Below are 13,205 nucleotides of genomic sequence, written 5' to 3'. Positions count from 1 at the left end.
GGCTGAACAGCCCCTTGATCAACAGTCCTTCCATTTAATTGGCTGACACCAACAGAGATACCAAATTCTCACTGTATCCTATTATTAGGAAAAAAAAATTGGTTGAGCAATGTTTTAATTTTATGGTATAATCTCCTTTTCCCTTTAAAATAAAAGTTGCTGCATCAAGTGTCCATGCAGGTAATGTTAGCCTGGTCCACAGCCAGGAGCGAGCATAACAAAGTGGCTAGCTGGGTTCATTGATTTCTGTGGCCAGTTTTCAGCTATTTGCGACCCTGCATTCAGGCGCCTTCCTTCTCTCATAGGACCTAGCTCGGTGGAAGAGTCGCCGAAGGAGTGCTTCACAGGATTTAATAAAAAAGGAAGCTGAGAGAAAGAAAATGGAAAGGTTACTGTCTGGAGAGGGAACAAACGAGCGAAGAAAAAGCATCAAAACCTACCGAGAAATTGTGGAAGAGAAGTATGTTGTTTTACTGCAGTGCAGCATGCTTGGCTAAAAATGCTGTGTGCTTCATAGGCAATACGTAACTGTGGGCAGCCGTGCTTGTAGGGCTTGAGCTGAGGGAGGGGGAAGGATGGAGATGGAGCTGAGGAAATAGGAATGGTTGCCAGTGTTAATTTTCATGTGGTGGTATTTCTTGTGCTGTCTCCCGTGCAGAGAGAGAAGAGAGCGGGAGCTTCATGAGGCGTACAAGAACGCAAAGTCTCAGGAGGAAGCTGAGAGTATCCTTCAGCAGTATATTGAAAGATTCACCATTAGTGAAGCTGTCCTTGAGCGTCTGCAGATGCCAAAAATTCTGGAAAGAAGCCATTCAGTGGAGCCAGATTCCCCACTAAAAGACCCAAATCCTCTAAGATACTTAAGGCAACAATCGCTGCCTGCTCCAAAATTCACTGCCACCATTGAAGCAACCATCGTTCCAACCACTGAATTAGAGCCCAGTGGTCCGACGGGCCGCACATCCCCGAGCAAAACTGTTGTCTCCAAGGCTGTGCCTATGCTGACACCCAAGCCTTACTCACAACCCAAAAATACACAGCAAGTTTTAAAGAATTTTAAGGTAGGATGTATTATGCTGCTCAAAATCAGTTGGGAGACAAAGAGATCCTGACCTAATCATCTGAATGTATAAATGTTTAATGCAATTTAAGTAAAAAATGGTAGCAGCATTCTGATGTGTTGTATATCAGTTTTGTGCTCTGTGCTTCCCAGTCTAATGGTCACTTCTTGGTTACTAACATCTTCTGAAACTTGACCTGTTCAGAATGGAATATTTCTGCAGGACATTTTTTCTCAGGCTAAATTTGTTTGGGTAAGGGCAGGGGGAGAGAGACCTTAAGAAAAAAGCAAGGCACTTTGTGAGAAAGAGGTTAGGAAAAATATGTTGTGGGGGTTTTTTTGTTTTTTTTTTTTTAACAAAAGGGAAGGGGTGGGGAATTTGGAGGCCCTAAAGTTTGGAACAAGGCCTGAACTGGCTTTTGCATCAGGGTTTTGATTTTTGCCATGCCCAAATAAGTCTGTCCAATTCAGCCAAGTCATAAGCCTTTGAAACAATACAGTGTGCCTATATTCATTGGTGACTCCCTACTCCTTCAGCTTTAAGGAGCAGCTGACCCACAGATACCACCTGTCCTGCTTCTCACCAGGGATGACTGGGGAAAGATGCTTCACTGGAGTAAAGAGGGGATATAAACTGTCCATGCAGTTTTAGGGAGAACAGATTGGTCCTGGCTCAGCAGTGTAATTGGGCATTGCTGGTGAGAGTGGAAGTGTGGCTGGATCAGGCTGCAAGAACTTAGCAAAGAAAAACTGGCAGGTGTTAGAGGGAACAGGCCAGCATAGGCCAAGTTTGAAGAAATCTGCTTCTAATAGTGCCTGTACCAAAACTTGAGCTTTCCCAAGCCTTCTAGTAGCGTCTGCTCTTGGCATTATGAAGCTTCCCAGCAAGTGTCTCCCAAGCCTGTATAGTTCTGGTCCCCTTCTGTCTGCCATCGCTATCTATTACTTTGCTAGCAGCATGGGAGGGCCCCAGAAGCCCTGCTGATGTCCTGGCTATGGACAACATTGCTACTGTGTATACTCAGGTGATTTGCCTCTTTAAAATACTAGTCAGCTTTGTATAGGTAGTGAAAAAGGACGTTTTGATGTCTGTTATTTCTTGAAGTCTGCCCCAACTGTTGTGGAAAGCCCCCCATTCACAATGTTTACTGGTTGAAATACAAAATTGGTAACTCCTATTTCCCTATACCTGAGCTACTCTTTTCCTGGAGTTTACATTTTAGTCACCTGTTTAGTTAATCAAGGATTCTTTATTTTTTTCTGATCTTTGCCATATTTTTCCTTGTAGGACTAGGATATGTGTGTATTACACTCACGCATATTAATGCATACAAAGTTCACATATATGGGGAGAAACTATCATATGGATGCTTCTTCCCCCAGCCACCACTAAAAGTCTGTCTAGATCCTGTTTGCTTGATGTGGAACAATGTGATTTATCTTAGTAAGAGTTATTCCCTAGAATGCGTAGCTACAGAATTATTTTACCCTGAAACACCAGCTTATTGGTGATTCTCTGCTCTGATGACAGTGTGTTGACTTGCTCCAGATCAGGAGAGGAGCATGTTTGTTTAACTCTGCAGCCAGGGCATCTGGCCTGATCATTCAAACATTTGGTTTCCCTCCCTAATATAAATAGAGAAATGTCTTAGTCTAAACAGAGACATGAAAATGGATGGCTTGGCCTGCCAGTGTTTTTCTGGCTTTTTTTATTTTTGAGAGCTTTCATGACGTGTCTCTCTTGTAGATAATCCAGCACACAGTCCCAGAAGACTTGAGGTTCAATTCATCTGCCCACACTTGCATTTAGAAATAAACCTTATGAGTAGTTCTATGTTGAGTAGATGATGGTAGTGGAAAAAGGAAAGGAACCATTTCATATGAAAAGTAGTCAGAGCTGTTGAAAGGCTTGCAGATCCCGGCTTCTTCTCCCCTGCCTGCGAGCTGACTGTGGGAGGTGCTAGCTGCTTTCACCTCCTCGCACTTCTGCCAGAGCTGAGGGTGCCCGGTGCCTCAGAGATGACCCCTTAGTCAATCACCCTCATATAGAGAACAGATCTCTAGATGTGTGTATACAAGAAATCTACAGGAGTTGGGTTTGCTCTTAGCTTAGCGTTGATTGCATATACTAAGTTGAAGTGCTGCTCTTGAGGTATCCAATCTGTTTACTCAAGAAGTAACGTGCTGAAGATAAGTGAGTGGAGAAATAAGGAATGAGGCAGGGAAGCTGAGCAGGGAAGACTGCAAGCAACTTTGTTGTATTAAACAGTGTGTTTCTGTTTGATAGAGCAGTTCTGACACTTGTTGCATCAGTTTTCAGTAACATTTTGAAGTGAAAAGTTCCCACAGAATGGCTTACCTCAGAGCTTGTTTTTACGTGTGTTTTTTGTTTATGCAGTACCTGTGGAATAACCTGAAATGACTAATCATCATGTTCATCCCAGTTAGCTTCTCAAAGAAATCATTGATCTATGCTGTTACTCCCCCAAGGTCCACTTAATAGCAGAGAAGAGTCTGTCAGTATTTGCTCCCTCACCTTCGCATTGTTTCCCATGATGTTCCTGAGTCGAAGGATCTCTGCACAGCGTGGCAAAGCCCTCCTTTGACTCTTTTTAAAATTCGCCTCTGCTGACAAGCCTGTAACCCCCTATGTTGTAGCTAAGCAGGTGCAATATGGTATTACAGGTATCTTGTGCTCTCCCAGTCTCTCTGTTTATTCTAACTGATACCTCTTGTTGTGAATGGTTTGTAAATTCTTTGGAACAAGACATTTTTTAATGTATACCGTATCTTCTACAGACAGGCCTCCAAATTGAATGAACTCTTTATGTGCCACTTCCATTCAAAACATAGTTTTGAAGTATTGAAGTCCTGAGAAAAAAAACGTATTGGTGATACAGTTATGCTGCAAAGGAAGAAGTTGTATTTGACTTCTTAGTTGTCTAGAGCTTATCTGGTGTTTTCTTCCTTATGTAAGACCTCCTCGAGGGAATATATGCACACCAATGAGCTAGCTTGACTTAGAGGACAGAATAGTTGACCTGTTTCTACTCTCTCCTTTTCATGGAGAGTGCATAAAGTCATTTTCTGAGAAAGCAGCTATTTATTTTATCACTTCATGGAGGTGGTAGAATGCCCTATTATATTTGTTGGTTCCTTTCTGCTATGAGCAGTGAAGAAACAAATGGATGAACTCTGCTGCTCCTAACTCTTTAGAGTTCACAGGACAGTGCTTCAGAAAGCACCATCTACTGACATTGTGATGAGTTTGTGAGATTGCATAGTGGTTCATCAATGTAATTAGTCCCGGAGAGGCCTGCCTCTTGCATGAAGCAGTGCAAACCCCAGAAGTTTTAAGTCTAAATTTATCTTAAAGCTTTGTTCTCCTTTTAAAATACCCTGTTTATGTGATGTGCACAAAGAGTTGTTTGTGTGTTACTGAGAGACAGAGAGACAAAGAGAGAGAGACCAGGAAATGCAGGAAAATTCCTACCTTCTGTCTGTATTTTGTTTATGAACCCCATAGAATGAGGTTTGTGTCTATTGTGTCTGTTTGTTTTGGCCTGTTGAAATGTGTACTTGGCTCTGTCCAGCACTGATGGTGCAGATGATGTTAACGAGAACAACAAAAATAATAATAGTAGTAATAATAATAATAATAATGTGTAGTAGTAGTAGTAGTAGTAGTAATAATGTCACATTGAGTTCCTAATTTCCTAAATTCCACTGAAAGCTAATTTCTTCAGCATATTTATTTAACTGTGTTCTGCAGGTAGATGGAAAAGTCAGCATGAATGGAGAGAATGTCAATGGAGTTGAAGAGAAAGATAAAGAGTGCACAACAGTAATATTTACTCCTTCGCCAAGCAGATCTCTGAAATTTGATGGAGTGGCCAGAGGAGACAGGCCCCCGGTCGAGTTGAAGAAGGACCCCACAAGTACTGAGCTCAGTTTACAGAGGCCTGCCATTCAGAGTGTGCACAAAGAGCCAACAGTAAGAGCAACATGAACAAATCAGCCTTACTTTCTCTGCCAATTTTCTGTCTCATAATGTGTTTAATCACTAACTAATGAAACCCGAGTGGTTACATTTGCTTTATTTCAAGAGGGTGTGCCCAGAGTGGGGGAAAAAAAACCCCAAGCCCTTTATAAATTAAAGTCTTCTGCCTTTGGTCTGTGGGTAGAGAAATGGTATGGGAAGGTTCAAAAACTTTGTGCAGCCAGTGCCCGTTTTTTGGATGTCATGCGGCTGATAAGCATGCTTTAAATGTGCTGGGCCAGTGAGAAATTGAGTCTGTGTCCCAGCTATTGTGCAGACTTATTCAGCTCTTCTCCTGATGGCAGCTGATTAGATCAGCAACATAATTGGACTGTGTGAGCCATTATAATTAGTCTCAGTTTTCAAATTTCAAACAAGAGGATGTGGATATGCTGGCAGTTTTGAGCATTCAGCTTTCATTCCCTTTTCAGAAATATTAGAAAAGGGAATAAGTTATTGAAATTCTCTGGGGTCAATGTGCTTCTTAACTGCCCTATCAAAGAAACAAATTAATTTTACCTTTTCATCTTTCTCTCCCACTCCTCCCCAGAGAGAAAGGCGGAAAAAAAACTGGAGCATATCACAGCAGGAATCTAGATGCTACAAAACTGTAATAAAAGAAAGTAGATAGTAAAAATAAAACAAGAAATAAGGACTGAACTGCAAATAAAGCATGTGGAAGGAGTGCAAACAAATGGCAGGATGGGGATTTGTAGACATTTTTTACTCTGTAACAACAAAGATAGAGAATCAGACATGTGGTGAGAGCTGAAGTATGAGAATTTTTGCTTTCATCTCAGACTTCTTCTGAGCATTGGCCAGATGGATGAGAGAGGGAGCAGGCAGCTTTCTGTCGCTGGGAGTGATGGCTCATTCATGCTGAAGGGCTTGTGCCTTGTCTTACTTCCCTGCTTCATGCCAGTCTTTGGCCACAGACTACCACATTATGGAGTCTGCAGCCAGCATGGGAAGCTGGGCTGTGTCATGAGCACAGATTTGGTGCAGTCAGAGGAAATGGGTGTAGAATTGAGTGAATGATTTGCAGGAAAGCAAGCAGACCTGGCAGAGCAGGGACTGCTTGGCTCCAAGGGGTAAGTCAGGTAAGCGTTGCATCTCATCTGGGAGAACTGGTAATGGAGATGTTTGGAGGATAAAGAGAAGGGCCTCAGCTTAATGTAGGTTAGAAGCACAATGGCAATCAGAAAAGTGGCTGAATAAAAGTGTTATTGTCTCCTTTTTAGGATTTCCAGATAAATACAGCTGTGGAAGTGTTAAGAGGAAACCCAACAGTAGCAGCCATTGTTACAGCTTGGGCCTGTCTGTACCAGTTTGATGCCCTCTCATCCCTTTTTACAGTTTTGAGGGTGATGTGGCTGTCCAAACCGAAATGTTTGTGTCCAGTTTCTGCATGCAGTGTCTTAGCCCTAGTGGTGATGTTGGCAGAGGAGGCTGAACAGCTTGAATTCTCAGATTCCTTGCAACTCTTACRTGTGCAGAATAGCCAGAAGGTTATTCTGGTTTGTAAACTTGAGTGTACTTAATAGTGCACTTTCTTTTAGAAAGACTAAGTGTGCACCCAAATAGTGCCATTGACAGAATCTCTTTACTCTGARGATTTTATGTCTTTAGTTTCATGATTTGATCAATAATGTGACTGGACAGTGCAAATCATTATAATTACTCCTGGTTCTTTGGCTTCAAACAAAGGTGTTAGCATGTCAAGGGCAGAGCAAGGTGAGGAAGCTACTTTGAGGGAACCGTATATCGGGAAAGAAGTTGAATGCAGTGAGCATTGTGGGGGAAAAGAGAGGGAGACGTGCCTGTTGTTGGAAGGGAACTTGCCAGCCTAAGATAAGATTTACAGATTCTGCTCCTTCTAGGTGTTTGTTTCTGTTTACCCAGCTACTTCTCAGTTTTATTTTTCCAGGCTTCCATGCCTTAGACTAAGACATAGGCAGTAACAGCTATTGCAGGAGTGCACTAGTTCATGCATGGTAAGGGCTTAGGTGCCAGGTTACAGAGATGGGGCATGGTACTGACACTTGGCTTCTTCACTGAAATTTGGCTTGTGTGTTGGGGCACAAGTCAGCACTGCCAGGCAAGTGAATACAGGTGTGATAGGTCTGGGGCCTTACCTTCAAAATCAAATCAGGCCGTTACAGTGGATGTTCTTCACAMAACCTTCTCCCTGTATCTATTTACTATTGGTATCTGAACAACTGGCAGAACGATGCCAGCCTGCATCTGCAGAGTCTGAAATAATAAACTTATCTCTGAAGATGTAATGCCTCCTTGGAAGGTTGGAAATCAAAATGTGGAAAGAAGAGCTTTCTGGGCTTGTCCTACTCCTCATAAAACACAGCCTGTTGCCGAGGAGGGCACTGAATAGCTCTGTCGCTGTCTCTTTGAGCCCTCCTGCAAGAAGAAGGGGTTTGCCTTTTGCCCTGGTGGGATGAGGCTTCCAAGCTACACATTCCTGGAATCAAGAAAGCTTTTCTGAAGCCACTGCTATACCACTTCCAGCAGGGAGGGAGTAGGACTATAGCACAAGGCTGAAGTGAAAACTCTCTGGTAGCTAACTGCTATGTTGCTGCTGTGATATGAGAAGCCAGCTCAGTTGGCCACTCTTTCTCCTTGTGAGAAAGTAACTAGTGTGGCACTTTGCAAAAGAAAAGGAGTTTTGTTTTGTAGGGGCTTGTTTAAGCATGTGCTTAATTTGACCCATTCAGAGAGATTTTTGTCTGATGCTTAACCCTACTGAATTTTTAGGAGAGGATGAGAAGATGACAGAAACAGGGATAGAAAAGCAGCCAAGATGAAGAAACGGAGTTATCTGGAGTGGAAGAAATGAATGCATTTTTTTCCCCTGAGAAAACTTTTACGAATAGATGCAGTTGAGCATGTTTTCAAAGCCTTTTTTAACTTTCTTTCACTGCCTTTATTTGTACACTTTCCGTCATTGAAATAGTTTAGAGACTTGTTAGCTTTATCCTTCCCAGACTTTGAATAAGATTCAAAGGCACTAGTTCTCTGCCTGTTAAGGGATGCTGTTTCTAGCTTTTTTTTCTCTAGTTGCTCTGATGTTTGTTTTGTTTTTGTATTTTATCTGTTTAATTCCTGTCCTGATTCTCTGTTGTGAGTGTGTTTATTCCTCTCATACATATATATGTTACCTTTGGCCCTCCCATCCCCCTGTTCTAATTCTCTTCCTGTTCTTTGCGTGCCCCTTCCTCCTCCATCCTTTCTTATGGCGGCTCCCCCGCTGTTTCAATTCAGTTGTCAAATTGACTAGTCCTGTCTTCTCTCTGCCTGGCAGGCTTCCCTTTGAAGCTCTGTAGTGCTGCTCTAAATCTGGCTGGCTGGCCTCAGGCGTTGTCTGCAATGTGGGAAGATGCTGTGCAGCTGTACTTCAACAGCTCTTTTGGCCTGAATTTTGGAAAACAGCTTAGTCAAGTCGCACCACTCAAAACACTAGTATGATTTAGGTCTTGTCAGGGGTTTAGAGAGGCCTAGGGATCATTTTGTACAGGTAATACCTCAGGATCTGTTGTATTTCTGACAGAGGAAAAACCCACCTACATGAACGTAGTAATGATTGGGAGTCATTGGAAATGTATGTAAGTCCTGCCTAAATTTACTGAGAAATGAGATGCAGAAAACTGCAGCTGGTAGAAAGGATGGTAAAGAGGAATATTTTCAAGAATATATACTTTATCTGCAGTGTATATTAGAGTACTTAGGATTTGGGGGGGGGGTTATGAGAAACTTACCTTTATTCAAAGTAGCTTTGAAAGTCCCTGTAATTCTGAAGGCTGACTTTGCTAGGCAGGGTGAATTTGGCCTACAAGCCAGATGAAAATCTCTCACTAGTGGTTGTGAAGTGAAGTGCTGCTAAGAGAGCCAGTAGGTAAAGTACACCTCTCTTTTTGCAGCTGGAGAGGTGGAGGCAAAGGCCAAGACCGGCGTGCTCAGAATCTCCTGGTCAGTCAGGGGCAATGCTGGCAACAATGCCAGGATCTCCTTGCCCCGCTCCTATCGTTCAGCCTTTAGGTCATGCTTTCTTCCATGTGTGGTATTCGCACATTGCGAATACTGAGAGGTTGTATCCTCTAGCTCTTTGAATTAAAATTGGAAAAGTAAATGTTCTGTTTTAAAGCAGCGTTTGTACAGATTTTAGTGTAGGGAGATTAATTTGTCAGTGCGTAATATCACTTTATTTTAGCCAATCTTTGTATGACTATTTAGAAATTATTAGCTTGTTACAGCTGTAATTAAAACTCTGCTTTGATCAACTAAAAATAAATAAATCTAGACCTAAACAGCAACTTTTAAAAGGTAGAGGCAGGGATGGAGGGAAGAGATTTTGGGTTTCCTTTAATTTTTAGTTAGCCAGCTTAATTTGTCCATTTCTAGTCACTACATGCTTGGCACAAAAGAAACTTTTTCTTCTATATCCAAGTAACACTCTCCTTCATCTTCAAAAATCCTGATTGAACTGAGATTAAAGTATAAGCTTTCATGTGGTTGTGGATTCTTGGCCAAGCTACAGGAGAGTTGGGTTGAAATCCTGATTTGTACATATTTGGTAGGACAAGTCTTTGTTCTTTGATTCATTACAAGAAACACTTGTAGAGTAGTACATGTATTCCAGGTTGACAGCTTTTCCTTAAACCACACATGGGAAGATGCATGGAGAGCTAGACTATCTGGAGGTAAAAAAGTTTAGGATGAGAAGTGAAAGCAACAAAACTTCTAATTAAATAAAATGAGACCCTGTTTGGATTTGGTTATGAGCCTAAAGTCCATGTCTCTTATCTTCCAGACCCCCATGTGCTTTTTAATGCTGATGAGTGACAGGAGCTTATTCTATAGCCCAAACGAGCAATAATAACTCTAGCAAATGTCCTCTGGAATGGTTCTATGATTTGGAGAAAGGAATACTTAATATTATTTCTTGCAAAACTTTCAAGGCTTCTCTTTGAACTATGGATCCACCCTCATCTTTGGTTGTAATGTCTGACTTGATTATAGTATTATAGAACAGTGGCTAAAAGAGGCAGATGGTTTAATGTGTCAGAGCAGTGTTCAGGCTGTAGTATTGTACTGGCAAGGCACTTAGCTGTGGCAGCCAAGTCATGTCATTATTACCACTCACAACAACAGAAAATGCTAGCTTTGATTAGGATATTGTATCAAAATTTTTAATTCTTAAAGTATAACCTGGAAAATAATGGAATGTGTACAATTTCAATCGCAGCAGTTTAAAACATGTCAGGTAATTTTTACATGTGGCAAATGATACTTACTGCAACCAACTTCATTCCTGAATAATTTTGCAGTATTTTATCTGTAATTCTAACTTGGTTCTTCCAGTTTTATCTGCATTTTTCCTGGTTATAGATAGCTTCTTTTGCCATATTTTCATAGAAAATACAGTATTAATATTTCACTTGATCGTGTGTGCAAGTAGTGTTAACTAATCTACCTTTTGATTTAATTTGCATTAAGTGTTAATAAAATTCTAGTGCAACTTCCTTTGGAGTTTGGATTCTTGCAGTAGTTCACTCAGCCCAATACTGTTCTACCTCGATGTGGTTGGTGTTCAGTATTTTAGGAGTTCCTAGTTATTATATTTGCAGTATTTTACGAGGAGAAAAGGTTCAGCCACAGCAATAGGCAATGCCGCTATTTCTGAATTGTGTGGTCTTAATTAAAGAGATAACTCGATTAATATTCTAGTTAATGGGATAAAAATCCTGTCCATCACAAACTGAACATTCTATTTTCATGCCAAGCAGGCGTTTGTTAGCACTGTAAATTCAGCTGTGCATGTCTCTTTGCTAAATGGATACCTTGGTTAGGGAAGCTGAAGTTTTGCTTTGTCCTTAATCGCAATATTTAACTTCCCATTATTGCCTAAGGCTTCTAAACAGTAAAGAGGGGAAGCTCACTTTAACTCCTAGGTAACTAGATGCATGGAGTAATCTAAAAACACTACTCCATAGTAAACGACATTCTTTAGTTTTCAAGAGTTAGCCGGACAAAGTCTTCACAGCAACCAGCAACCTGGGGGCAGAGAGAACCACAGCCCCTACACAGCCACGTGTTTGCTACATCCTTTGGAAGGCTTTCTTGCCAATGGCTTTGGACAAGGAGGTGTCGCGTGATCTTTCCTCTTAAGCATCTATAACAAACCAGTCTACAGATTGGCTCTGTGGCCCTGCAGAATTGTCACCTCTTCCTCTTCCCCCATGACTGTGCATGACTATGACGAGGTGTGTAAGTGGTGCAGAAAGGTGCAAGAGTCCTTGCTCCCAAAAGGTGGTATCTGCTCTAAAACACTTGAAAAACATTATTCACCAAGTTGCTCTGTTTTCGATGTCCATGTCAAAATGCCCTCTTCTCAGATGTCTCTTAAATGTCTATATGTTCAAAAGCCTTTTCCAAATTCAGTGACAGCATGACAATTTGATTAAAAGATACTTATGAAATGTGAATGCTAGTTCTTCAGTAGAAAGGGAGGTGTATTGGTTGTAACAGTACAAGAATTGTTTTAAATATGTCATATAGTTGTAGCTCTTCCAAAAAAAAGCATGTAGATAAAATACTAGATAATATTACATTACCTGGTATTATAAATAGTTTTAGATATACTGGGAATGAGAGTTCCCCAGTGAAGCTGACTTAATTTTTTTGTAAATTACTTATTAATCAGTTTTATATTTTTAGCTTTATGTTGCTAGCATTTAATTGCTCAGCAGAGGAGGGAAGAAAAATCAAGTCTTGTGAGCAGGAACAGAACTTCTGCAGTATGTCATCTCAAAATTTAATTTTTTTGCACCAAGTAGCTCTTCTTTTATTTTTTTACTCCTCTTTGAAAGCATTTCTATAAATAGCATCTATATCTATACCTGGCTCAACCTCCATACTTGATATAAGGATTATAGACTGATCTAGTAATTACACTTATGCAGGATAGCTATGCAGTACAGCACCATGTTTAGGTTCCTGAGGTTACTCTAGAACTAGAGGTGATAAAGTTACATGAGCTCCATGCTTTCACTGTACTTTTTAAATCTTCTGAGAAGCTAACGTGGCTGTGCCCTTCCCACAACTCCAGCTGCCATTGCTACATGGCATCTTACTTCCCTGGGTGTATGTAATAGTGTTCAGCACTTTTTCTATAAGACCAAGTTTTCCATTGTTTATGGCTTTATAGCCTAAACATTTAGGTTTAAATTCAAGCTGAATTTCTTTTTTTGGAAGTTTTTCAGGTTGAACTGTTGCTTTCTGGAAGTGAAGGGTGAGTTCCATTGCTTTACCAAAACTAAAAATGATGATAATATAAATAATAATAGAAACTTAAAATCATTTCATTGGAAGGGTTATGCTTTGGAACAGTGGATGGAGTTATCAGGCAGGTGCCTTTTGCTTTTCTAGTTAAAATCTACTTTGATTTGGGCAATGAGCTCTAGAAAATAGCTCTTTGTACAAGTTTAATGGAGGTTTGCAGGTTGTAGAATCTCAGAGTAATTCAGGTTGGAGGTCTCTAGTCCAACCTCCCGCTCAAAGCGTAATCAGCCGTGAGGTCAAACCAGGCAACTCAGGGCCTGATCTAGTCAGGTCTTGAAAATCTCCAAGGATAGAGACAGCACAGCCTGTCTGGGCAGCCTGCTCCACTGTTGGACTGTCCTCATGGAGAAAAAAGTGCTTCTTTCTCCACAGAGCATGTGCAAGGCTGGTGATGAACAGAAGATTTCCAGTAGTTTCTCCCCCGGCTGCTGTCATTTCTGGAGCCAGAATTGAGGCTGAAGGAGACATTGTGCTTTAGTTGAAGTGTTTTTCTTGCTGGGACTGAGGAAGGGGGAGACATTTTCCTTTAATTGCAGTGTTTTTTTGCTGGGGCTGAGGAAGCAGGAGAAAACTCAACTGCAACACAGGCTGGCACCAAGATGGGTTTGGAGAGAAGGGAGAGGTGGTTTATACAGTGGAAAAGAGCAACAGAGAACCGCAAGGGACAAACCTACAGGACCACAGGACTTGCGGTCTGTGGAGCATTTCTCTCAAGCCTATTTTTTAGCCAGCACCTCCTCTCATGGCTCTGTC

General features: G+C 41.3%; 1 protein-coding gene across 1 annotated transcript in view; it reads left to right on the top strand.

Moving 5' to 3' along the window:
• LIMCH1 (LIM and calponin homology domains 1) overlaps positions 1–13,205 on the top strand; it is a 117,525-nt gene that overhangs the window by 81,740 nt on the left and 22,580 nt on the right. The window contains exons 17-19 of the mRNA XM_026077533.1: positions 306–460; positions 659–1,061; positions 4,833–5,054. Of these exons, the coding sequence (XP_025933318.1) occupies positions 306–460; positions 659–1,061; positions 4,833–5,054 (780 nt within the window). The remainder of the gene's footprint in view (positions 1–305; positions 461–658; positions 1,062–4,832; positions 5,055–13,205) is intronic.

Source organism: Apteryx rowi, unplaced genomic scaffold, assembly GCF_003343035.1.
Source record: "Apteryx rowi isolate R43461 unplaced genomic scaffold, aptRow1 scaffold_457, whole genome shotgun sequence".
Classification (NCBI taxonomy): Eukaryota; Metazoa; Chordata; class Aves; order Apterygiformes; family Apterygidae; genus Apteryx; species Apteryx rowi.
The sequence above is the reverse complement of the archived record's forward strand: the minus strand, read 5'-3'. Positions and strand labels throughout refer to the sequence as shown.